The sequence below is a fragment of the Tripterygium wilfordii genome, chromosome 1 (assembly GCF_013401445.1).
Source record: "Tripterygium wilfordii isolate XIE 37 chromosome 1, ASM1340144v1, whole genome shotgun sequence".
In the NCBI taxonomy this organism is placed as follows: Eukaryota; Viridiplantae; Streptophyta; class Magnoliopsida; order Celastrales; family Celastraceae; genus Tripterygium; species Tripterygium wilfordii.
In genome coordinates this window covers 2,734,238-2,760,814 of record NC_052232.1, presented here as the reverse complement: position 1 = coordinate 2,760,814, position 26,577 = coordinate 2,734,238, and the positions used below count along the sequence as shown (strand labels likewise).

At 36.7% G+C, this 26,577-nt stretch overlaps 2 protein-coding genes across 2 annotated transcripts; one reads left to right on the top strand and one right to left on the bottom strand.

The window, feature by feature from the left end:
* The first annotated feature begins 1,359 nt into the window (after positions 1 to 1,359).
* LOC119998495 (protein BLISTER-like) lies at positions 1,360 to 18,210 on the top strand. Its single transcript, XM_038845849.1, has 13 exons — positions 1,360 to 1,827; positions 3,655 to 4,303; positions 4,495 to 5,105; positions 7,537 to 7,656; positions 8,114 to 8,179; positions 10,355 to 10,465; positions 11,883 to 11,959; positions 12,656 to 12,723; positions 13,072 to 13,182; positions 14,056 to 14,216; positions 14,361 to 14,429; positions 16,069 to 16,221; positions 17,740 to 18,210. The coding sequence occupies exons 1-13, from the start codon at positions 1,762 to 1,764 to the stop codon at positions 17,818 to 17,820; spliced, it is 2,343 nt and encodes a 780-aa protein (XP_038701777.1). The 5' UTR covers positions 1,360 to 1,761; the 3' UTR covers positions 17,821 to 18,210.
* A 559-nt stretch (positions 18,211 to 18,769) lies between these two features.
* On the bottom strand, positions 18,770 to 26,227 carry LOC120003877 (nuclear/nucleolar GTPase 2-like). The gene is made up of 11 exons (XM_038853016.1): positions 25,927 to 26,227; positions 25,585 to 25,718; positions 23,825 to 23,954; positions 23,432 to 23,592; positions 22,823 to 22,924; positions 22,638 to 22,742; positions 21,830 to 21,958; positions 21,415 to 21,555; positions 20,780 to 20,880; positions 19,621 to 19,678; positions 18,770 to 19,396 (listed from the first exon to the last, which is right to left on the bottom strand). Exons 1-11 carry the CDS (start codon positions 26,156 to 26,158, stop codon positions 19,034 to 19,036), a joined length of 1,656 nt encoding a protein of 551 aa, XP_038708944.1. The 5' UTR covers positions 26,159 to 26,227; the 3' UTR covers positions 18,770 to 19,033.
* Positions 26,228 to 26,577: the final 350 nt, after the last annotated feature.

Below are 26,577 nucleotides of genomic sequence, written 5' to 3'. Positions count from 1 at the left end.
AAGAGCTACGCAAGAGTGCCTAGATGTCTTCAATTTGTTGAAAAAACAATTGACCTCCGCACCGATCATTATTGCATCGGATTGGGAGCTATCTTTTTGAGCTAATGTGTGACACTAGCTACTATGCTATTGGAGCAGTTTTGGGACAAAGGAAAACGCTACCACACGTGACCTACTATACTAATCAGACTCTCAAACGATACTCAATTAAACTATTTTACCATAGAAAAGGAGTTGCTTACATTAGTGTTTACGCTTGACAAATCCCTCAATTCAAATACACTCTAAAGACCACGAAAAGAACTTCTTCTATTGAGAGCCAAAGCACACGAAGAAGAAGGAGATGCTGCTAATCTTGACAGTAAGACTGTTTAAAATTTTAAAAAATGAAAATACCTAAATTGATACGATTAAAATTTAGTGACTCAATTAAAATTATTAATAAGGGACAAGCATAATTCAAACCATTTGGGGATTGCCTAATTGGTGAATCTCTTTAGGGCCAAATCATATGGACTCAAAAGGTTACGTGTTTGATCTCCATTGAGAAAAAAATACCCTTGTAGTCATGCACTGAGTTTTTGATCACTTATCCTGTTATCATGTTAGAAACTTATGTGCGCGCATGTCTGACGACGCAAATTTAGGCAAATATCAGATGTCTAGAGGGAAATAGCGTATGATTTTTTTTCTTGATTAAAAAAGAGAGCATAATTCATCTTATCTTATATTATTTGTTTGACATTATAAATATTAATGCTTTTGCCAAAAGGATAAAATGTAATTAATATTCATGCCTGATTTAGTACATAATTTGTACAATTTTAGAGTTTAAAACATTTGCATCAGTCTCTTTTAAGAGATTCTCCCAAATTAATCAAAAATTAACCTTTTTACAATTTTGCAGTATCTCTATTCAAAGAGCATTCGCATTAGGTGTGGCAAAAAATCAATTACGGTCGAACAACATTTTATATTTACAAAATATTATATGTCTAGATTCTAATTCGGATTGAATTTCATACATACTTAATTGATCAAATCTAGATTAGTTTAAATTCGGATAAGTAAACCAGACAATAACCTAATACGAGTTAAGGTTCGGACATGTCTATAAACCAGACAAGATAGATGTGTTCTTGGACCTGGATACGATTTTAAACTGGACAAATTTTTTGTGTTTGGACTCTAATTTCAAATACATATCTTACATTTAAACTTGATTTAATCCGATTCGAACAAATTTGATTATCCGAACTAAACATATTTTCTAGTTTTTTTTTATCACCCCTAATTCGCCTCATCTTGTCTAATTGAAAGCATCAAAATACCAGTATCCACGTGTTGTTTAAGTGCGAACGTAACTCACAAAAAAAACACAAAAAACGTAATTTGTAGAGAAAAAGAAATAAGGAGGAGATCTGCCCGAAACAATTTCACAAACAGCTCTCCTCCTCCTCCGCGACCAGATCGGACCCGATTTCTCATCTGTCCGTACTTAATTCTAGGGTTTATTCCCCTTCATTTCCGATTCAAACTTTCAAATCACCTTACCGTTAAAACTTTCACCGTTGGCTTCCTCATTTTTCTTTTTCTGAATTGCCCCTTTTTTCGATTTTTTTTGTGATCTTGGTTTATAATGGTAGTTTTCAATTGAAGGTGATTGATGGTATTTAGGGTTTCGTGTAATCATTAGTGCGAGTGAAAATTGGGGCCTGAGTTTATGAGATTTGAGGGTTTTTGGTGGAATTAGGGGCTTCAATGGCGTCAGCGCAGGTGCTGCCGACCTCGCGCAAACAAGGGCATTTGGAAGCTGGAAAGAAGAAGGTGCGCTTTTTGGTTTCCTTCTCCTGTTTTTGATTTCATGCAAATAATTAATTTTGATTGGTCGAGTTTATAGTTTTTACACCTAGTTGCGATATCACCAGGTTTTTTTGAATTGTATTGCGATTATTATTTCCGATTGGATCGCTGATTTGAAGTTTCATGACATTTTTCTCTCACATTAAATCACTTTAGTGTTGAGTGGTAAATATGGGATGATGGTTGGTTTTGTATTTTTGCATTCACAGTCTATCATCATGTGTTATTCATGGGAGTGGTATTCTTGTTATGGTGAAGCTCCATTGTCTGTACCAGTGGTGTCAGGCAAGATTTTTTTTTAAAATTTTGTTTTCTAAATTAGTGTAATTGCTGGTTTTCGCCTCGTGTTTTAGCTGATTTAGCATTGGGTTTTGAATTTTCTATCTATTGTTAGTTTGGGAGCTGAAATTAGACATGCCATTATTTTAGTTTTGTTTCTATGGTTTCATGGGAATATCTTCTTTCTTCTTCATCTTTATAGTCATTTTTTTTTCTTTTTGTATTTTGTCTCTGTGTGCAGATTATGTATTATAGAACACTATGTTTTTATCTATGGCTTGAGAGCTTTGCCAACGACCTTAGAGTTGAAAACTAGGATAACCATGGAGGGGCATAACATAGCAACCGAAACTGGCTCATAAAATTTTCTTGGCCCATTGAGTCTAGTATATAACCAATGAGTTATACTTTCAACAAAAATGAAAATTTGACTCAAAATATACAGCCCTTTTATTCTATCTTGAGTTACTAGTGATAATAAGGTAGAAGAAAAGAAAACATAAAATTTTTAAGGTTAAAGTGAAGTATAGGTAATGGGGGAGAAGGGGAGGTAGGTTGGCACTGAAGTTGTACATATTATGAAAGATTGTGCTTATTGTTGAGTTTTTGACAAGCGAACATGGCCCTTAAAAGGTTAAATAAATTCGCGTGATTGTGACCATGACTTGTCCTTCGTGTTTCTGATATGCTGTAGCTGAATTTGTTAAACAGTTAGACTAGTATCTGAGGAAATTTGAAAAGCCACACTAGGTAATTAATTAATTGCTCAATCTCCTCCTAAAATCTAAATCACATTGGAAATGATTCAATGTTCAATGCAGTTTGAGGCCATATTTATTATCTGACATTATTAGATGGTGGTGAGATTTAGTCATTATAAAAAAGATTATTGATGACTGCATGCAGTATCTATGATACCTCATAAACTTTTTATCTTTCTTAGGAAACAATAACCCTGTAAAAACTTCTAATGATAATATGTAGCTGTTACTGAATTTCTTTTCCTTGTTTTTATTCATTTCTGCGACTTTGAATTGTGATGACTGATGTGAAATTGTGAAGTTTGCTAGGTTAAGTATGCACTTCAGTATAATCTCTATAAAAATTTCCCTTTTAGTCAAAAGCTATCGCTGATGCAATGGTAAAAGTCTTAAGCTGCCATGTGCAAGCTTTTGGCTTTGAGGATTTCAAGTGGTCTTCATGTAAATTCGGTGGAGTTTTGAACAGCATTCAGAAGATTGTACCCCTTTTTTTGAATTTGTGGGACAGTGGGAGATAAATGATGGCCTGTTCAGAATTGAAAACCATATTACTTTATGGGGCATGTTTCTTTGTTTTAGAATGCCACTCAAGGTGCTTTAACCGTATGAATTAATATGCTTTGTGGTCAGTGTTTCCTTTTCTTGGAAGTACCTAAAATTTTTTGAACTACTAGTTACTTTTATCATGAGACGGCAATATTTGAACATGTCTTTTTTTCACCTTATTTTGCTCACTTTCTTATTATTGCAGCTGGAGGAGTTCCGCAAGAAAAAGGCAGCTGAGCGAGCCAAGAAGTCTGCATCCAGTAACCAACATCACACTTCTGATGTTAGCACAGTTCAGAAACAATATGTAGAGGCTGAACGTGTTACATACTCCGATGGCGCAAATACATCTGAAGGTCCCATAAGTTTTGTTGAAGGCTTTGGTGTAGATATGAACAATGGCATCAAAGAAGTTGGTCTTAACCAAAAAAGTGAACAAAGTTATTCGAAAGATATGGATGTTAATGATCGTAGTTCATCTTTGGTAGACCTAGCACCAACACATGCAAATAATATAGATTTTCAGAAATTTGATGCCTCAGAACCTACTGAAACAGTTGATGTCCAAGAGGGAAAAGATATGACTAATGACATTGGATACTATAATGGAGCCCCAAAAAGACCACTTAAAGATGGGATTTTTAGCACTTACAGTCGATCTAGTGGGATGGAGTCTTTTCAGTCAAAAGAAAATAACAGTTACTTGAAAGATTATGCTGCTAGCCTCTCTGGCTCTCCATATATTAATTTTACTACAAACTTTTCAGCTTCGAATTCTGGTGGTTTTCAAATGCCTATGAAGCCCGGTTTTACTGGCTTGCTGGAAGTCGGCGGTAGTTCGCCTTATTACCAAGGTAATTTTGTTGAATTTTCATGTCTTCTTTTTCATATAAAAATAGCTGTTGCGTTCTTACAAGGTTAGGTGTTGTATTTGAATATCATTTTGTTCTCTATTGACATTTATGACTCTTTAACTTTTCATAAATTAACTTTTCATAAATGAGAAAGTACCAACTGTCACCAAGTGTTTGGGGTTTTATGATAGACTCTATTCAACCTACCACCAGCTCTAGAGTGTCCATGACAGAAGTTGTTGAAGATGTGCATGGTGCTGCAAAGTCAAATGATCATTTGGATTCTGACTTGGAGGAAAGAAAGCATAGTAGCTTTGCTAGTGGTTCCCCCAGCATGCATGGTGCAAATATTCAGTCGAGTGATTCCACAGGCTTTGATTCAGATGTCAGAAGCTCCATCGATCGTGAGCCATTACATTCGAGCTTAACTGAAGTGAACTCTAGGAGATACCGTCCATCATTCCTTGATTCTCTCAATGTTCCTAGAGCTACTGCAGGAACAAGTTTGCAACAGGAAGAATTTGAGGACTCATTTCTGTCCAGTAATTCAAATGTTGCTGGTGTAGATACTTTCGGATTATCTGCCAACAGTAAGCTATCAAAAGAAACTGACACTACGGGACCTTTCTCTAAGCCAAAATATTCTAATATGGCCAGCGCTTTTGAGCATTCCACCAAGTTTTCAGTTCCTACTAGTAATGGAGTTGACATACTAAAGCCAAGTGTTAATGAGAATAGCTTGGAGAAAAATCATGGGTTTTATTCACCTAAACAAGATGAAGATTTTGCTGCTTTGGAGCAGGTATATTCTTTTGTTGCTGCATTTCTGTGCATGTTCTTCTTTTGTACTGCTGTCTTTTTTTTTGCCACACTAATGTCCAGTCTTATGTAAATCCATCCGGTATATGTGATAAATTATTTTTTGTTTGCTTCTGCTAATACTGTTAGCGGAATGGTTTGAGGGCCTGAAGAGTGTCCAATTTATCTACTTTTGTACCTCACCACCTTGTTTTGGTCATCCCAGTGATTTCATTGACCAGATACATCTTAAATCTTTTTAGAGATTTCTTTTAATAATTTTTCAATATAGAAAGTGGGAGGGGCGTCTACTCTTTTTTTTAAATAATTCTTGTTTAACATCACCAAGGAGATGCAAACAGGAAAGTCACACAGAGGCTAAACTAATACTCTTGAAGAAATTTTTGGGGTTATTTACGGGAAAAAGGATAAGCAGGTGATGCAGCGGGCCCCACCCCTTGGAGGACCTCGGCCTCTCAAGGGCGTGGGCTGTCAACCCCTCCCATTGGGCCATGGGCCTAGCCCAACCACACCAGGCCTGCAGACCATACACCCCAACCCATCATAATCCATTCCTGGAATATAGGTTGTTGGTGCCGGGATTCGAACCCGCGGCACCCTTTAACATAACCATTGAGCTGCAGCTCAATGGTTAGCAACAGCCCACGCCCTTGAGAGGCCGAGGTCCTCCAAGGGGTGGGGCCCGCTGCATCATAAAAGTGCACTTTTATGATGCAGCGGGCCCCACCCCTTGGAGGACCTCGGCCTCTCAAGGGCGTGGGCTGTCAACCCCTCCCATTGGGCCATGGGCCTAGCCCAACCACACCAGGCCTGCAGACCATACACCCCAACCCATCATAATCCATTCCTGGAATATAGGTTGTTGGTGCCGGGATTCGAACCCGCGGCACCCTTTAACATAAGGTCCGCAGACGCTCATGCTAACCATTGAGCTCAATGGTTAGCATGAGCGTCTGCGGACCTTATGTTAAAGGGTGCCGCGGGTTCGAATCCCGGCACCAACAACCTATATTCCAGGAATGGATTATGATGGGTTGGGGTGTATGGTCTGCAGGCCTGGTGTGGTTGGGCTAGGCCCATGGCCCAATGGGAGGGGTTGACAGCCCACGCCCTTGAGAGGCCGAGGTCCTCCAAGGGGTGGGGCCCGCTGCATCAGCAGGAAAGAGCGAGTATTGTGTATTTTCTATGCTGATAAGGATGAGTTCAGACACAATTAGTTCTAGAAGTAAGAATTAAGAGGGTTAAATAATACCCATTTGTATGTTCCGATTTGATGTTTCCATTCAATGGGTTGAGCTTTAACAGATTGATTGGGCTTTTAGATTAGGACCGTTAGTGTTTATTGTATCCATTAATAGGATGACCATGTTGCAGGGGGGGCCTATCGGCCTATCAAATCCATGCCTTGGTATTTTCCAATGGACTTATCAATGTCACCCTATCCCTTGATTTAGTAGAAGGCCCTAGCCTAGAGTACAAAAAAATGTTCACTCCGCCACCATTGGTGTGTCACATTGTCGATGCTAGTTGATACTTTCCGCGATGGTGGTGGAGGTCGGGTTGGGAGAGCTGTGGTAGATGGTGTTGGGAATGGTTTAAGGGAAAGAGATGGATGGAAAGAATTTGAATGTCTTTGTAAAAGTCTAAGTCTAAGTAACTATTGTATTGTAAATGCACATTGAGATTTCCTTGGGTGGTGAGATTTACTTCATTTGCTCCTCTGCTTTTTTTACTGCTAAAAAATATTGGTAATCAATGTTTCACTCTTTTTGGTGTGTGCTGTGATATACCACCATATATAGCAAATATGCTTATAAGTGGAGGAGAATATACGTTGAGTGTAAGAATTAGATGTTACGTCTAAGTGTAAGAACTAGATAATCAGCTGTTCTTCATGTTTTTTTTCTCAATGTGTATTGTAATTAAACCCACTGGCATTTGTTGCCAAATTTCTTAAAACTTCAATGTATCTGATATTGGCTATCCTCACCCCACATGTTACTTGCTGGTTGACATGGATAGAAAGATACACCAGAGCATCCAAAATGTAGATAATCTCTTGCCAAAGTGATTGATGTATGTTTCAGCACTGTAATATTATTGTCTAGTACTTATTAGGTTACCAACTCTGGTTATCTTATAGATGCCTTCAGCTTAGCTTCACCCTGATGTATTTGGGTTGCACCTTCTTTTAAAAAAATTCACCAATCGAGTCTTTGGAGTGATGATTTTCTCAAATTCCTTGAAACATTTTCCTGTTCTCGTGTGAAAAATTAACCAATATTATTTATTTCCTCTCATGCTATTCTCTTGGTTATTTTTGCTTTACATGCGCAGCTGCTGCTGTAACCTGAGTTTGTTCGCTTTTATCTGTTTTGTTGTTTTTCTTTTTCTCAAAAAATTCTTGTAAGCAGCACATTGAAGATTTGACTCGAGAGAAATTCTCATTGCAACGAGCACTTGAAGCATCAAGAGTTTTGGCAGAGTCCTTAGCAGCAGAAAATTCATCCCTTACAGATAGTTACAATCAGCAGGTTTGCTCATGAACATTACTATTCTTTTTATGGCATTTTAACTTTTTTTCGTATTGATTGTTCATGATTGAACTTATTTGACTGCTATCTGTTTTGTAAATACTCCTGTCTTAATCCTAATTGCCATAACATAGGGAGTGCCCCCCCTTTACAAGATGCAGTGTGGGAAAGGTTGTGAGTTTTGTATTATATTTGTGCTCAGATTGATTACCACTAAAAAATGAAAATAGAAAATTTGTACAGACATGGTTCTTAGGTGAAAATATCACTTTGCGCCTCGTCTTGCACTCTAATTAAGTAAAATTGCGAAGGAGTTTATTCATGGCACCATTTTCATTTAAGCATCTCATTTTATGAATAAATATAAAGTCTCTGATCATATTAATATTATATCTCACACTGTTTCTTATTTTTCTTCAATGTCAATCTTAATTATATATTAAATTGTTTTCCTCAGAGAAGTGTCGTCAACCAATTAAAATTCGACATGGAAAAGTTACAGGATGAAATCAAGGTCATATTGGTTAGTAACAGATATCCTCTACTTAATGTTTTCTATATGTGCATATTCCTGGGTTGCACGTCCTTGATGCCTTAATAAATTTTTTCCATTCAAAAAAAAGTTTGCGGCATGTGCATATTAATAGTATGCTTGCACTACCTATCATTTCCATTGTGCTGCTGTACAAAATTTAGTTGGGAAGTGTGAAATACAAGTTTTCATTGTGTGCTGTGACATCACTGCAACCTTTCTCTACAGTTAAGTAACAATTTAAGGATGATAAAGTTTTGCACAAGTGCAGACTGCAGAAGTGTGTAGACCTTGTGAAGTTGATAGCTACGATTCAGTAATGAGCTTTTACTTCTCTAGATTAATTTAGTGACAAGTTTGCTTAGTGCATGTGACATCAATGACTTTTGGTTTGTCTTTGCCTAAGCTTTGCTGGAAGAATGTTTACACGGCAAGGTTCATTCATTTGACTTGCATTTTTTTTAACATGAAAATGGATAGCTTGTTTGATAATGCTTATTTCTGAGTCTTCATAAGTTTCTCTGGGCTTGATATAGGTCATTTAAGAAGTTTCTCGATTGGTTTAAGAAATGAGTCAATTTGTATGGAAAATTGGGCGATAAGTGGAGGTACCATTTGTAGAAGTGAAAGTGGGTCACACATTCCACTTTGATGCTTCATGTCTTTGCAAATCATACCTTCAGTAAGGCTTTGTTATGCAGATGGATGTGGGGATTCGCGTTGGAAAGAAATGATAGTGTGAAGAGATGCATGGTGGTGGTCAACTATGGTATAAGAATATGTGTGGCTTGGTTCTGCTTGCTGTTGGTGGAAAGTTTACCTTATATAACTATTCCAAACCCCTGATTTGATAAAGAAGAAATGAAGAACAAATGTGCTTGCCACTGTACCATCATATCGCAGCACGACCATTTTGGGTTGTGACTTGTGAAGAAAGGGTATAGGAGATGTGTTGGATGCTTCTAAGAGGCATGTGAGCTTTTGGTTGGCAATGGGAAAACGGTGTGATTTTTGCATGATTTTCCTGTGTTTCGTATTTTGAGAAACCTCATTAGGCAATTTTCCTGTTTTTATTTATAGGTGACAAGGACTATCTGGTAGCTTATTGTATGGGGCTTTTGAAGGAAGTTTTTTCAGAGGATTCTAAGTTCAGTAATACCATGGGATTGGAAATGCCAATCACTCTTGTTTGTCACATATGGCAGATCTCAATTGCCAGCACGACTCTGGTTGGAGGTGATTTTCCTAGTCTTTAAGATTGATATTTGGGTTGGCATCAGAAACAATAGGTATATGTAGGGCTTTAGTTCGGGCATTAGGGATCTAAAGAACATGTAAGTATCTCTTACTGAAAGTTGAATATTTTCGTCTTTCAATTTTTCCACAAATCTTGCTCTTCCACAGAAAAATGAGGTGCAATTTATTTTTTTCCTGGAGCAACAAAAGAAGTAATTCAGTGAAGAGACACCAAGAGGGAGAGTGTGTCACCCAAAAAGTACAACAAAAGCAGAGAGAAAATACAAAATCTTCCCCATCTCTCCTCTCTTTCCCTCTTTCTGTTACTCCTCACTTTTAGAAAGCGAGTGGCATTACTATATGTGTGCTTATTGTAAACAGCTATTTTTATGGATTGTCCTTCCCTTCTTTTTGAAAGAAGAGCTTTAGCAGTTAAGCGGTCAAGACTCGTAGATTAGTGTCTTTTAGCTAGTAGGATCGTTGATGAGCTTGCTAATTTAGTACCCTAGAATCCTGTTTTAGTATGGCTAAATTCTTCTGAAGGGCAGCCATGGAAATCTTTTGTATGGATGTTAAATGATTTTTCTTGGTTTTTATACAATTTTTTTCCTTGTTAAAAAAAAGGGGTAAAATACAGATGCTCAGGCGGTGATTGATAGTTCAAAACATCACTTGGTCTGTATTTAAAAAATGTTCAAAATGCGAGGAGATTTACTTGGAATTGTGTTGCTTATGTTCAGTTATGGACAATTATTTTGGGAAGATGCTATTACATAGATGATTATATCACTATTCTGTCTCTGTAGCTGTAAGATGCATGTGTAATGTGTGAAGAATCTTAAATGTGTGGTAGAGCTGTATGATCTGCATGCCAATATAAGTAATTATACATTTTATTTCTCAATATTCAACTAATCTGCAATTCAACAGGCAGAACTTGAGTCTGTAAAAATGGAATATGCAAATGCACAGCTTGAATGCAGTGCTGCCGACGAACGTGCTAAGTTATTGGCTTCTGAAGTGATTGGTTTGGAAGAGAAGGTAGCATATTTCTTTGGTAGTCCTTTGCTATTGGTTTGCTATTAAAAATTAACATGCTTCTCTTTCCTCCTAACTTTTCAATGTTGTGTCCTGAATTCCTAATAAGTTGAGTGTTTTGCTTTTGCATGAGAAAACCTGTTTATTCCATTTTATGATCCTGATTTTGTCGGAACTGTGATATCTGGAGTTTATGTTGATTACACTTGGTATGCATGATGCATCTATGTGATGATTCAACCTTGACTCTACTTGTCATATGCTGTTTCAGAAAAGTCTGGCATTACAGGATTCTAGGTTTTGCTTATATATTCTAGCACATTTGTGATGATTATGTTTCTTTATGGTGAGAAGTTTCAAAATAATCTCAATTTTATGTTGTACTGACTAAATATAATGTTGAGGTAGTGGATCTTTCTACAAGAGGAGAAATATTTAACCTTTTGGTTGTCCGTATAAGATCACTGTATATTGTGAAGATACTGAAGAAGTTGGTGAAGATAGTCATATTTATACTCATTGCTTGAGTTATGAGTTAGATAATTCATTCATGGAAAATTTTAGTCTTAATCCCTCTTGTGCCCGGCTGGAAAATGAAGGAGTTAAGCTGGATAGCATTTGAGGCATTTTTTTATTAGAAAACCAAGCAGGTGCACCAAAGTTACAAGGAGGCAATACATATAGCCTCAAGAAGATTATTACAAGAACACCAAAGCTTTAAATTAGAACAAATACTCCCAGTAGGAACAAAACGGAAGAATATGTATTGTCAAAGGTTCTCCTGTTCCTTTCCTTCCATAAGCACCAAAGAATAGCCATAGGAACCAGCTGCAAATTCTTCTTTTTTTTGTGTTAAGGTGGATAGATTATTCCATGCAATAAGCTCAGCCCTAAAACTACTTTGAGCATTTACGGCATTGAACAGAACAGTTAAGGCATTGATCTCCTTTGTGGTTGATTTAGATAGTTGGCTGGCTGGAGACTCCTACCTTTTGGTAGGTTCAAAGTTTTCTCATCAGCAGATGCATAGATCTAGTTTCTTTGACTGTACTTAGGAGGCACCCCTTTGTGCCTCATTAAATACATATTATTTTTCCTATTAAAAAAATGATGATACGTATTGTTGGAGTTGGTAATGGAGTGGCTGACCTGGGAAGATGATGATTCTGTCATTCTGCTGCTGTTTCTATCATTAAGTTTGCTAGCCATTAGATCTGACAAACTTGTTTGGATGGTCTTTATGAGCTAATGACATATTGAGCAGAGTTCACTAGCTCTTTAAAATCTAATTTGCGGGATAGAACATTTTCAACGTCCTACGAACTTTCTTCTCCATCTTAGATTTCTCTATGATGCTAAGCCGACTTGCTTCTGGTATTATGAGTTACTTATGTCAGTTTTTGTTATTGCTTTTACATAGGCCCTCAAATTGAGGTCAAGTGAGCTAAAGCTGGCAACGCAATTGGAGAACTCAGAAGCTGAAATTTCTTCATACAAGTATGTATATGTAATTACTTCTTCACTCTTATGTGCGGCACATAGTTTCATGTAAATATCAGTAAACTGTTTCATATCTTTGAAAAGTTGCTTGGACATCATCAAATCTTAAGTTGTGTTGGCATGAACAATTTGCAATCTGTTGATAATGCACAATGGTTAACAAGTTATGAAAGCACCAAGGCGGTGCAACCGAGAGCATTTCAAGGAGGCGGGGATAAATGTCTCTAGCAGATTGGTATAGAGAAAGGAACACCAAAATTTGATACAATTAAACCAATTATGAACAAAGAAAACAAAGGAGATCTCCTTTTGAGTCAAAGATTCTATGATTTCTCTTCCCAAATACACCACATGATGAACATGGGAGCATTATAAGGAACTTGTTTTTGGTCTTGTCACTGGAGAGAGAATTCCACGAGAACAATTTCTGTAAGCTTGTCTTAAGGATGCCTAATTCTTCCTTTGATACTCAATCATCACTTTTTAGAATTTTGTACAATTGGAGCAATATCCTTGTGGGTTATAGGAAGTGCCATTTTTTGTTCTTATTGCTTCAGTTCTCTTTTCTAGCATGTTGTCCACATTTTGCCTTCCCACAAAAGAAATCTGTTTACTATGCTTTCAATTTTTTGCAACGAGTTACTTTTGTAATCAATGGCATTTGACATTAACAAATCATTCTGAATGTTACAGAAAAAAGATGTCTAGTATGGGGAAAGAGCGTCAAGATTTACGGTCAACTATCGATGCTCTTCAAGAAGGTAAGTGTACTTCTGCTGCGGTTCATTAAATTTTTAAGGGAGATAAAGGGATGGGAGGGCCAAAGGGGAAATGGGGTGTTCATTAGCCAGAGGTTGTTTTCCAATCCTTCTCTTTTGTTTGTTTCATTATTTTTTTATTGCACCTTGGGTTTCTTTTCCCCCTTCTTTTTTAAAAGGGGGTGGGTGGGGTTATTTTTTTCAAGGTAAGCTTTGGGCAGAGGGGGCACTTGAACCTCTTACCTAGGGTTAGGCTTTTTTGGTCCTAGGTCATAAGGGTTCTTTTTGGGGTTGGGGTGCGGTTTTGTTGTAATCTTTTCCTAATCATTGACTTTTTTCCCTGTGAAACAGAGAAAAAACTATTGCAATCGAAGTTACGGAAAGCTTCTGGTGGCAAGTCTATTGATGCTAGCAAGGGTCCTACTCAGAGAAAAGATATAGCCACTACTACAGAAGATTTAGGTAAAAGACTCTGTTTGGTTGGAGCTACTGTAATTATGTGCCTGTTGGTATTTCACAATCGAAAGGCTGATTTTCTTGGCACAGACCATGTTATTCAGTTTCCGTTCAATATGTTTTGTCATGACTTGTTAAATGGAGGCAGAGTGCATTTTTATGATAGATTTGTTTTGTAGTAAACAGTACATTTATTGAAAGAATGGATAATGAATGGCTTACTTATGAAGTATACTGGTGAAACATCAGGAAAAAAAGTATATCTGTAAGTAGTCGAAAAGATTATGCATAACTTTGCTAAAAGCTCCAAAATTGATTCTGAGGAATGAGACTCTGGCAACGCTGATAAATTGACTGCACCGTCCTTCATCACCAATGTGGAACTTTCAAGTGTGAGAGTTTCCATCAATGATAGCAACACTTTTCCTTCTAATCGTAATCTAAGCGAGTTGGCCCATTCTTACATATGAGCCTGATTTTTATGTTGAACTTGGGTCAACCTTTTTTTGTTGTGTTGGGGGGGTGGGGGAGCACATGCGTTTTTGCGATAGAAGGGGGTTTGGATCCCTGAACTCATGGTCAAGAGGGTTGAATGCCTACCAGTCTGCTGTGATGCCATTTCCATGATGCTGGTAGGTATTTTTCTGTGTCCAACTCTTGTCTTTCACATTAGTTGCAAGTTGATTTCCTCCCGACCGTTTCACATATTTTCTTCCCCCACCTCTTCAACCGTCGTTCATTAAAATTTATATTGTTTGTAAGAAGCTCATATGGTTGGTTGGTGATTTTCTTTTCAATATTACTTTTCTCGCTTTAGCTAGGATTCATATTGTGTCTTTGTATTTTAATTTAGTAATTTAATTTCTGATGCTATTACAGAGACTTCCAACCAGGAAACACAACCTTCTAATGTTGGAAGCGAAGCTGAGGGTCTTCCCTTGTTACATGAACATGGACTATTAAATCTTGAAGTTTCATCTATGCATATTCCCCCCGACCAAATGAGGACGATTAAAAACATCAATGCATTAATATCTGAGGTATTATTTATTCTTGAAATCTTCTTCTTTAATTAAATTCCTTTTTTTTTCCTTCCCTCCCCAAAAAGAAAGTACTAGTTAATTTTTTCAAAATAAGTTTCTTATTCTTGTTCTCCAATTTTTATTGGTTATAACTGGCTGCAGTTAGCATTGGAGAAAGAAGAGTTGACACAAGCATTGGCGTCTGAGTCATCTCATTGCTCCAAGCTAAAGGTAGCTTTTAATATGATAGAATTTTATGCCATGTTATATGTGGATCTGAAATGAGTTGGGTATATATATATATATATATATATATATATATATAGAGGCTTCTCAAGTGCGGGATCCCATATTTTATTTAAAATGCGGGATCCATCTAACACCATTCATGCGCTGGTCCCATCACTTGTGGGCACCACACTTACATCAAATGATTGGTGTTAGATGGATCCCTCATTTTAAATAAAGTGAGGGATCCCTCACTTGAGAATTTTCTTATATATATATATATTATCAGACAAAGAATTAATTGGTTATATTTACTAATTGGCCACGCATATTAATGTAATCATCTGGTTATCATACTGTTGCTTGTTCCTTTGGTAAATGTCAAATGTTTGTTTTCATGCCAACTTGTTGCCATTAAGCAGAAATAAAGATCACAGGTCATTGGCACTTGAGGAGCACCTTCATGTACTATACACACTTATATTGGTACTATCCAGTGTATGCTTTGATTTAACTACCTATTAATTATTACCTTTGGGAAAAAAGTTCAAAAAAAATAATCATAATGCTTGTATGTAGGGGGCACATTAATAGATAAGAGTACACTTGTAACCGTTATATGTGGGGTCCATCTTTCCCCTTGATCATATGATCTCATACTATTTAACGATTGGAATAGTTTCACATTTATGCCACATGCAAAGTCTGTCTGATATATATCGAAAAGTGTTAGCCTTTTTCTAATTACATATTTTCTTTGATTTCAGCAGTTAACTATACCTTTTGTTCTCTTTTTGCTCGTTGGATCTCCATCAATGATACCCTATTTATTGAATGATTTAGGCCTTTTCCTAATTGTTTTGCAATACGTTAAATCAAATCTTATGCTGATTATGGTCAAAATAGTTGGCGTTTCCCTGTGCTTTATGTACATATATGCCACTGTAATAATGTTGTCTTTTATTGCATTGCCAACAATCCGGCTCAATAATTGAACAACTCAAGAAAGTGGTCACTCAAGTTTGCTTTTTCCCCTACTTTATCATTTAATTGAAGAGGATCGCTGTGATAGTAGTACTTACAGACCGCGGCTTTTTTTAACAATTTTCTTGCTTCTTCTTCCTCATAGGATTTTTCATTTCAATATTTCTTATTTTGAGTTCATCGTCTATTATATGCAATTCTGGTGAACCCCATAGATGAGTACTGTTCTATTGTAGGTGAAATGAGCTGTGTTGTTTTCATTGGTTGTCGGTGAAGTTGTAGTAGTTAAGGGTGGTTGTTTAAATTCTCGTTCCATGTCTGATTTATACATTCACTTATATAGGTTGTGTGATTCATAAAGCATTCATTTGGAAGCTCTTATACGCACATGGTTTGTAGTGCACTATGCACACAACAAAACCCACAATTCCATACGAGCGCAATAGTAGAATTGAGCTTCTTGGATAATCTTTCATAACGCTCATCACGAATTGATATCATGATTCGGGGTCCAGTTTTAAACATTATGTAGAACTATTTTAATTTTTCCAGGCTCTTAAATTGTTCTATTTCTATGCAAAGTTAATGATTGTTTTATTTCTTGTCTGTCTGAATTTTTAAAATTGTGTTTAACTCACTCTCTTTGGAGTAAATGAAGGATTTGAACAAGGAGTTGTCCAGAAAACTTGAAGCTCAAACTCAAAGACTAGAGCTTTTGACCACTAAAAGTATGGCCAATGAGAATATTCCAGCAAGATTGCCAGATTCTCGGACCATTCAGGAAAACACCCCATATGACGAAGGTGACGAGGTATGTTCTCTTGACGGGTAGTATTGTAATATTTTGATTTGTTTTAGAATCTGCACTTTCTGATTGCAATGCGAACCAGTATGTCTTTTGTTATTTTTAGTGTTGTTTGCATGCTGGGTTCCTTGAGCCTCAATTGCCACTTTCATCAAAATTTACTGTGAATGATACCTTTAGGCTCTAGGGTTTAGGACTTTAGTACATTCAAATGGAAGGTTTCTTGCATTCAAAAAAATAACGTAATGAATGATGGATGTATCTGGATGTCTTGTTTTTAATTTACAATAGGTCCCTGAGGAGATTGGGAATATTCGATTGCTCTTTCTTATATACTTCTTTTCCTTTTCTGTACTTTTGCTGTTTTACTCTTTTTTTAATCATTTTAGATATTTTCTACTTTTTGTTAAGAGAGTAAGAGCAATTTACTACTACAGTAATACTTAGCTTTTGTATTTGTTGGTTTAATTTGTTCTTTCTGTGGATTACAAATGTGTGACATATTCTATGCTAGTATCTGACTATTGTTCGGCACTTCTACCAACTTTTTTGAGGTTCATCATCTTTAATGAGTTATATGAAGAATATGGATATGAATGGGGTAGAGTGCAGTTTATATAGGGTAGTTTCTGACAGGGAATCTACAGTGGACTGCAAGTGTCAAGATACTGTTTTGCTTAACTAAGGGTTCATGTAACCGATCTTAAATCTGAAATTAAGGCTTGTTGCCTTTGAAGGGAAATACTAAAATTACAGGCTGAAGAATAATTGAACTGAATTGATGGATGCAGCGTGTGTGACATCATCCTCTCTGTATGGTTATTTGTTTTTGTTTTGACCTTCCGCTCTCTTTTGGGAATTTCTGATTTGCATTAGTCACCACCAGGCCCAGTGCTGTCACAGGCCTTTTGTTTGCCCTCAAATGTTCAGTCAATTTCCCTCTTAAATTAATTGTCATCTTTCCTGTGTTGATTTTCAGTTTTATTGAGTTTAGACCCAGGTACTGGGTTCTGCTTTAATTTATGTATATTGCAGAGAAGCATTTAACTCCTGCAATTGCATATATGGCCTTTTGAGTTATATATAAGAGCCAATGTCAAGTCTTCTCGTTAGATTGGACCTGAACCCCCACCCCCCCAAAAAAAAAACCCTTCTATGTCCCTTTTCTCTCGTTGTCTCTCGCTCAATATTTTCGACGTGTTACTACTTCCCGAGGGGAATTAGCGTGTAACTAAGGAAAAGCAGTTGTTGTAAGGATGGCTTACATTAATCTTTTATCTAAAAAAAAATTTAGTAGCTTCAAGGAGTCAAAAGGGTGCGTAGCACAGAGTTCTACTAGAAACAAAGTGCAAATAGCGCCTTGTTCAAACAGAAAACAAGAATTGGAAAGCGTTGATTATAACATAACCTTTTTTGTGTATGCTATTTTTGTCATTTGTTTTTGGCCTATCAAGTTTTGGTTGGCATTGACTTGGCAATAGATTGGTAACTGATAATTATATGCCTTTTTGTGTCTTCAACCAGGTGGTGGAAAGGGTCTTAGGATGGATTATGAAGCTCTTTCCTGGAGGTCCATCAAGAAGAAGACCCAGCAAACTTCTTTGACATGTGAATCTCGGGATCCTTTGTCAATGAGAGCTTGCTCACAGACCTGCATTTTTTGACACCTCCCATCCATCCCTTGTCTGAACGATATAATAGAAACTACAATTTGTATATCGAGTCAAATGAGGAATCTTACAATTCATTCTTTTTTTCGGTTGAAGGAAATTGAGCTTGTTTTGCGAGGCCATCCTTGAAAAAAGTGTCAAATTCTTTCGGTAGATGACAATAAGAAAGGTCCCTGTTGCTGTAATTGGTTCATTTTTTTGGACCATCATTTCTTAATTGGACATTTAGTGGGTGTGGGGAGAGGAGAAAATAGTTGTGCGGTCTTTGTAGACGAAGACTTTAAAGATGTTCGTTATATGTGACTTGTTTATTCACTTCAGTTTATAATTAATCCATAATGATAACATGCATATATATCTACTGCAACTAACATAAAGTATCGAACAAAATATAATTACTTACAGACGGCCTAAAAGAATAATATAATTATTATTATAACTATATATGTATTTGGGTCTCCCACTAACCTGACCTTATAAGTTACATACTTTTTTTATCACATGATACGAATTCTTCTTTAGTTAATTAATTGTGATATAAACGATATGTTCCATGCCACTACCATTCTCATCTGCTAATCATTTTGTTTCCTGCCGACCCTCCTTCCTTTTTTCTTTTTTTTTTTAAAGTTTTCTGAAGTTTAGCTAAAACAATATTATACAAATTAGAGGAACATAAAATAGTACAATTTGACATTCTAAGACTTGCCAAAACACTGCATCCCCTCCAGCTTTAGCATTATGAGGTCACTGGTCGAGCGGTCAGAAGGGTGCAACAGCTCGAGAAGATTGAATCATTCACATGCAGGCACACATGAGAAATCTTTGAGTTGCAAGCCAAGCAATTAAAGTTAACAAACTCAATCCACAGCGAGGAACCGAGATTTAAGACTGCAGCCTACTTTCTGTCACAATTCACCTGCAGAGGTCCCAATCAATGTATGCTGGCGTCTTTCCCTTGATTGATCCAAAATTGTCAATAATGGTTTTACAACTTAGAACATCAAAAACAAGAAGGACAAGAAGAGAAAACAGGGCAAGTTACAGCAAAGTGTGTGTATCAAAATTTATGACTCGGTTACTAGCAATTGGTTTTCTTAATCGTCCTCAGTTACTGGAACCTGATCATCTTTCACATCATCAGTAGATTAAAGCTGGTCATCTTTCTCATTATCAGTAGAGGAAATCTGGTCATTTTCGTCTTCATCTTCATCATCAGAAGATGAAGACTGGTCAGCTGTCTCCTCCTCCTTTAGATCATTATCATCAAAAAGATCCTTTCGAACTGGTACACTACTTTGCTGCTGTGATGAAATGACATTTGCAATGGCTGTAAAAGCCGCAGCCGCCTGATTACCATCCCCAACAGCCTCTGTATTTATTCCACTCACACTGGGTTCCTCTGATGAATCCTCTTCTTGTTGTGGAGGAGGTACAAAGAAGGGTATCCTACCCCTCTGCCAGTCATGAAGAACCATCTTTGCTGCGGTCACTAAATCGGGCTCACCACCCTGTACAGTCAATTAAATATACCCTAAATAAATGCAATGTTACTTATTAAAAGAAAAGCATAAGAAGAAGCAGAAACTGCCACATTGCCTGTTGTACATAGGGTAGCTAGCTGTCTTTCCTTTAATAAAATGAAATATTGTTTCACTGAACAGACATCAATTTTAGAAGCATTGTGAGTTATCTTTTGATTATTAATACCACAGTGAGATTATATCCAGCATACCTTCAAAAGCTTGCCTGTTAACTTGCACAATTGTGTTAGGAAGTCATTGTCATCCTCCCTAAAAACAGCGACATGGCAAGGTAAAGTCACAAACTTGGAACTTTTGAAGCCATATAATTAAGTGCTAATGTAATGCCATAAAGAAAGGTGGAGAGGGTTCTCACTACAATAAGAAAGGCATAACTAAAGAAAAAAGAGCAAAAAGAAATAGAAATAATAATAAATACATTACTTGTACAACAAAAAGTATTGCATTGAACTGAAACACACCATTGCTTCGAACTAAAATTAGAATTATCCTTTTCAACATACATAGATACCATTATGAGATACAGAGGCGGATTCACTCATGAAAGGCATGCAGCGAAAATGGAGTAATATTACTTTTAGCAGATAAAGCAGATGATTTTCTATTTATTCTCTCAAAGGGAAATGTAAATGATTGCTGTGCTTTGATTGCTGTCCTGTGGTTTTCATGGTGATTTTCTAAACTCCCTTCGCATTTCCTTCATGAGATTGAGCTCAAAATCTTAGCACATGGCACGAATTTAGTATGTAAGGTAAACCCAAGATCTATGAAGATTTCCAGTCAGACCCTATAAAACTGCTTGTGGTACATATTTCAAGAACCATATCAAATGCTGTTTGTTAGCACAGCAAAGATACCGAAATTGACTCCACTTGTCTATATTGGTCCGGAGAACAGGGAGAAAATAGAGTTGCTTTATCCCCCTTCTGTTTGGGCCACCAGACACCTATCTTCTCGTATATAAGCCAACTTCTAAATCCACTTCAACACACCGACAACAATGAAAGACAAAACTACAGGGAAGATTATTCTAAACTTCTAAAGCTTTAACTGTGACTTTTCTAAGGGAAATTTTAACTGGTGCAAAATGAAATGCATCAAACCACAAGAGGTAATCATGATCTCTCTTTGAATAATCATGTCTATTTAAGAAACAAAAATAAATGCTTCTTCCGGAACCATTAGTGTCTTCTGAAGTTCAGAGAATCATGATCCTCGAGTCTTACAACAAAATTATCACTAAAAATACCAAACAACATGATAGGGAAATACCACTAGCAAACAAGTGAGGAAAACCCATCATATGTTTCAAAAATGCAATAGGCCAATTATAGAGGAAAAGTGTCTCACCAATCCTTTATCTTATATGCTCTCTCTAGGTGCTCCTTTTTAACACGTTTCAATACCTCTCCTATATGCTCCGCAGCATCCTCTAAATTTGTCACACGTACCTGAGACAGAAAAGAACAAATTGAGCAAGCACACATCTATATAACAGCAGAATCATTGCCCATCAAGAAGTATTTCTCTGAAACCGGCAGAAACCAGCACTCTTGTTGTTGGAAATTTTAACGAATGATGAATGTAGTTGAAATTAAGAGGGAAGTTTAATGGCTAAGTGAAAGCTTCAATTTAATAATGGACGCAAAACGTTTTGCCCAAAATCAGGCTAATAGGGGCGGCAGCTTTACCTACCCCCTACCTACATGTGAATAGCCTAGGTCAGAACCTTACTAGGGCAAACACCTGCGGGCTTGGCTAGCTCACCCTTCTACCGTTCAACCGCTCAAGAATCAGTGGCAAAGTTAAAGTGCAGCTGATATTGTGATTAGAAAATTTTTCAGACACAAATACACAATTGATGTCTCTTGTAAAGAATCTCAACTACCTGATGACACTATATGACAAAGAAGGCAACCATCTGACCAATGCCAAAATAAGAAAATGTTTGATGTGCATTTTCAACAGAAAGCAGAAAAACATACCACGCCCTTCAGTACAATATCTGTTTCTGTGTCGGTGTTCTGGTAGACAACCCCAGGACAATCAATCAAGAATATCCTTTTGGTGAGTGTTATATATTGCCACACCTTCGTTTCCCCTGGTATAGGTGCAACCTTGCAAACCTTGAAAATCACATAGAAAAAAGGTTAATTTGATTAAAACTTCAAACTAGGAAGCATTGAGTATTAAATTACCTGGCCTATGAGAGCAGTAAATGTTTTTTAATCAAACTGCACCGCACCTTTTTCTAAGAGAAAAAAGTACCCATGAACTCTAAATGCAGGCAACCTTCCAATGTTGTTTTATTTACAAAATTGATGACATAGTAAAGGTGATAAATCCAATTGACATAAACACATGAATGAAATTAACTATTCATTGGTCGGAGAATCTTACATTCTTTGTACGCAATGTGTTGATGACTGATGACTTTCCAACATTTGGATAGCCCACAAATCCCACAGATATTGCTTGCTTGTCACTTTTCAAACGGGCAAATTGTCTCAACACTGATAAAAGAGAACCCTAAAAACACGATGAATGAATTGAAAAAGTAAGATAAATTTTCAAATAGCCACTTTAAAAAACTTATTCATGACAATTAGTACTTATAATAAATGTATTGAAGAAAAAAATCTTTTCAATAGAGAAGAAAGCTTATAAATTAGATACACCAACATGGTGTGGAAGAATACAATCAAATAGAAGAGTCCATATCATCTAACATGGAGCATATCCCAAACTTGCATGGTTTGGTGAATTAAATAATTTTGAACCAACCATCTAGCATGACTCCCAAGTTTGTTTGTATACCCTCAAAAGCTCTTTTTTTGAACAAATGAATGAACATTAATCAGCAACATCACTAAGACATAAATTTGCATAGATGGCAGTTTGCACATATCCTACGCATACAGTAGATTCAAATAAACTTTCAACTCATGAATGCCACAAGTTTTTCTTTCTCAAACAAAAAAAATAGCTCTCCAAAGAGAGAGAGAGAGAGAGAGAGGAAGAAAGAAGAAATGCCTTATCCTACTTTGAACGAATCAAGGAAAGGAACGCCAGAGGAAAATCATAAGAAAGTATATGGAAGATGAGATAAAATTAAGGCTGAAAATCATGCAAAATGAAAACCAACAGAGTATTCAACCTGATATCAACAAATATATGTGTTTGTGGCTCTGTGCGTGTGTCCATTTACCTTGCCAAATGACTTGTTGATGCTTGCATGGAAAGCCAAAGTTGGATATTTTCTGGATAATACTCTAAGCCATCCTTTTGTAGCCCAAGCAGGAATGAGATCACACTAAAATGAGGAAAAGTTGATAAAATTATCTTAACATTTCACCAGATAAATTTCAATCGGACATAAAGAATGACACTTACCTTGTTTAACAGAAGAATCATGTGCTTCTGCTTGCAATGCTCTTTCAGATGCTTCTCTAAGTGATAACATCTTGTGCCTTGTGGATCTCTAGCATCCAGAACCTCCAACATAAAGAATTGAGAAAGACGAAATGAGAAGGTCAAAAACAAAAGGTCCAAGGTTAATTATGCAACGATATATTTTTTTTACATGAACAATAACCTATAGCAATCATATATAAGATCTACCAAAAAAACACCAACGTTCTTAAAAAATTCCCAAACAAGGGCCAAAATGAGGATTCTAGATTCTTGCATACTTATGGTAGGAACAGTGGCAGTATATTACCCAGTAGCATTATTTTTTTTCCACAATAAACCCTGCTAATTTGTGGATAATGCAATTGATGTGAAATAAATTCCTCCTCCCCACCCCCTCCCGTCCCTCATTTTCAAAAACACATGAGCAGAAAAAAGTGGGTGAAAGAGACACAAACTAACAAAGCTACCAAAAAGTCATGACATAACTCAAGTAAAGCTAATGCATATATTCTGGCATGGATAAAGAAAAGAAAAAGAGAGAAAAAATCAACATGAAGTCTTCGGATATAGAGGAAAAGGAAGATTTACCTGGACAACAACATCTGACGAGTCTATCACCCTGTAGAGTTCTCCCCATAAACGTTTACTCTGGCCCTTCTCAAACATTGTATGCCGGATAGGGTCCCTAAATCCATCACCCACACTTGTCCCAACAGATGCATTAGCATCATTCTTCTGTTCGAAAGCATCTATGGAGTAAAGATTAGAAACTGTAAGGTACAGTAGTCGTTTGTGTTCCAAATACAGAGTTAATCACAAAGGTCCAGATAATAGAGAAGACCATATTGGCACATTTAAATTCCAAATTTCTAGTCAATGCACTAGTCCCTATGAGACTCATTCATTTAGATATTGGTAAACTTACCCTCCAACTACGAAGACAATAATAAATACTTGTTCAAAGAGAGAAGGTGCACTTACCTTGAGAAGTACTGGCCTTTTTAACTAAATATTCATAGTCAGCTGCCAATAGCTTTGGGCGCTTTCTCTTTGTCTTAGATCCAAATGCATCCTCAAAAGGCTCTCTATCAAGAAGATGAACTCGGACTTGCTATATAGAAAAGTTGAGAAGAAGTAAACCAAGTAGCAATTATACAAGTCTGTTACACCAGTAGATCAATCTTAATTCTTAACAATAACAAGTTCTACCTCAATTGTAGATGCATTTTAATGCTTGGAGTATTCACAAAAGGAATAGTGGTGGAACCACGGTAGTCAAAATCGCAATTTTGATCGCAAAACTTTACGATCATACCCAGAGAAGCCTAGTTAACTAGCAGTGGCATCGGAAACAGATCAAAATCAGTTAAAATCATTAAACTTGGTAAAAATGCGATTTTGACGATTTTACTCCAATGTAAAATGGGGATCAAGGGAGAGATATCAAGAATGGGAAAGAGAGTGGAATGATATTGTAACATCTATTCCCAAGGCTATCGTTTAGGTTCGATGGAAGCAAGGGAACAAAAGGGATTTTGAGGCAGTGTAACCAACTTTACCGTAGTCAAAGACAATTGGCTAAACACATTTTATCCAATATTTGTCCGTGGTGGGAGGAACCTTGATGCAAGAAGACCATTAATTTTAGGAATCATAAGTTAGTAAGTGTATTTCGGAGTTTCAAATTTATTATTAGTTATATGTTTTATGAGTCTTTTATTAGGTTATTTTGCTAAGTCAACTCATTGTTAGAATTAGATTCCTATTAGTTTACCTATTTAGGAATCCTAGTTTTATTTGAAGAAAGTTTTTATGTTATTAGGATTACTAGGAGTTTATATATATGGATGCAATTGAAGAATGAATAATAATGAGAGTTTTTATGCAAATTTTCTATAGGGGAGAGAGATTCCTTAGACACGCTCAGTGAGAGAATGAGAGGGGAAGGTGAGTTTATTCAATCCTACCTAAGAGATTCAGGATTTCATTAGAAGTTTAATTCAGTTATGTTTCAGTTTTAAGAAATCAAGGAATTGAGAGTTTTTGTCCTAGGGTTTGGGTTTAATTTGGGATTAGGTTTTGGTTGCTCAATCCTAAACAAAATTTATTTTTACATTAGTAGTTTCAAAAACTATATCAAACCTCCTTGGCGCCCTTTTTTTATGAAATATTTCTCTTTCCCGCTGAAAAAAGGTAAAGTTCTATCACCTGAATTTTGGGTGGTAGATGAATCAAGTAAAATATGGTTTACAAGGATTGACCTCCAACTTATCGAATTACATTGATCCTCATCTATTAAACCACTTATCAGCACGACGAAAATATGTCCATACATGATACATACGCCACATAAATTCTAACTACCAGATTGAGTGAGCATTATTGCAACATTAGTTAGAAGAAACATTAAAATTATCCAATTGGGCCACATAAAACCATCCTTTGAATTAAGCATTATTCAACTGCATCAGGTTGCATACATCCAATCATGTGCTAGATCTGTTCAAGAGTAACTACATATGTAGAGTTAACTACACTATGTCCGTCTTTTCATGCCACAATAGAAAACGAACCACATATTTTTCAAGAGACTTCTATTCACAGCAAAATTTTTATTCAGCAGCCAAAAGAAGGTATGCGTCCTTAAACTATACAATCTGGGTTTGCTCGTACATGCACTAAAAGCCTCCTCAATTCTCTTCAAAAATGAAAAAGAAGCCAGATTCAAAAGGTTCTCATACCTTCTGGTGATCATTTAAGAGGGACAAAGGCAGTTTTCTTTCCTTCAAAATAACATTATAGTTATTTGACATCCGGCTTTGGAGCTCTTCACGGAAAACTTCAAGCTCTTTCTGATTCAAAACCTGTGTATTCTCTGCAAAGTCCAGCACAAAAGCTGATTATAGACTACTGCATACACATAATCTGGACGCAAACACTGTATCAATCAAAAGTACAGCGGGGCCACGATTATGCTAGAAATGTACCTAACGGGCGTAAATTATACACGGCACATCAATCCAAACTACAAATACAGAACTACTAAGGACAATAAAGTATGCGAATTATAAATTTCAACATACCGAACCATCCGCGATCTGGCAGGATACGCGTGTTGGGGAGGTCATGGGACTGGAAATCGTTTTTGAGGACCTTGCCCTTGCTGTCACGCTTAGGCTTTGTATTGTACATCTTGAGGCGGCGCACGGTGGCGGCGCTACGGGAATTGACGCTGCTCCCATCCTTGCGGTTGGCGTCAAGGGAATGCTTCGTTTTGCCCGACACGTTCACCCTCTTATCTTTCTTCTTCGCCATCTTCTACTTCACTGTGATTGCTTTGCTGGTTTTGCAGATATGTTTCAAAGGCGCACGAAAACGGTAGAGAAAACTGTGATGTATATATGTCTTCAACTCTTTATCTTCGGATGGTTACTGGGCCAAGTAATTAAGCTGGAAAAAAACCCTAAACCCAATAATAACTAGCACTGGCCCAATACATGCCTCGGCCCATATGTATTGAGATTTCAATTCTACCAACTTTATTACCAAAAAAAAAAGGATTAGCAATTATTAATCCGATTGTTGGGAACTGGCTGTCAACTCTTTAATACAACCTTGTACAACTTTCAGTCAATGTGGATCTGAGGCGCATCAATCTTTGTACTATATTAGTATATTGTTTTTGATGTAATAACTCGCAAACAATCTTTTTATTCTTACATATTATCCTATAC

Coding starts and splice junctions, on each gene's coding strand:
- LOC120003877 (XM_038853016.1), bottom strand. CDS start 26,158: ATGGCGAAGAAGAAAGATAAGAGGGTGAACGTGTCGGGCAAAACGAAG. Junction 25,719..25,926: donor GCCAGATCGCGGATGGTTCG/GTATGTTGAAAT, acceptor TGGACTTTGCAG/AGAATACACAGGTTTTGAAT. Junction 19,397..19,620: donor TAACAGGCAAGCTTTTGAAG/GTATGCTGGATA, acceptor TTGACTGTACAG/GGTGGTGAGCCCGATTTAGT.
- LOC119998495 (XM_038845849.1), top strand. CDS start 1,762: ATGGCGTCAGCGCAGGTGCTGCCGACCTCGCGCAAACAAGGGCATTTG. Junction 5,106..7,536: donor ATTTTGCTGCTTTGGAGCAG/GTATATTCTTTT, acceptor TCTTGTAAGCAG/CACATTGAAGATTTGACTCG. Junction 13,183..14,055: donor CACTACTACAGAAGATTTAG/GTAAAAGACTCT, acceptor ATGCTATTACAG/AGACTTCCAACCAGGAAACA.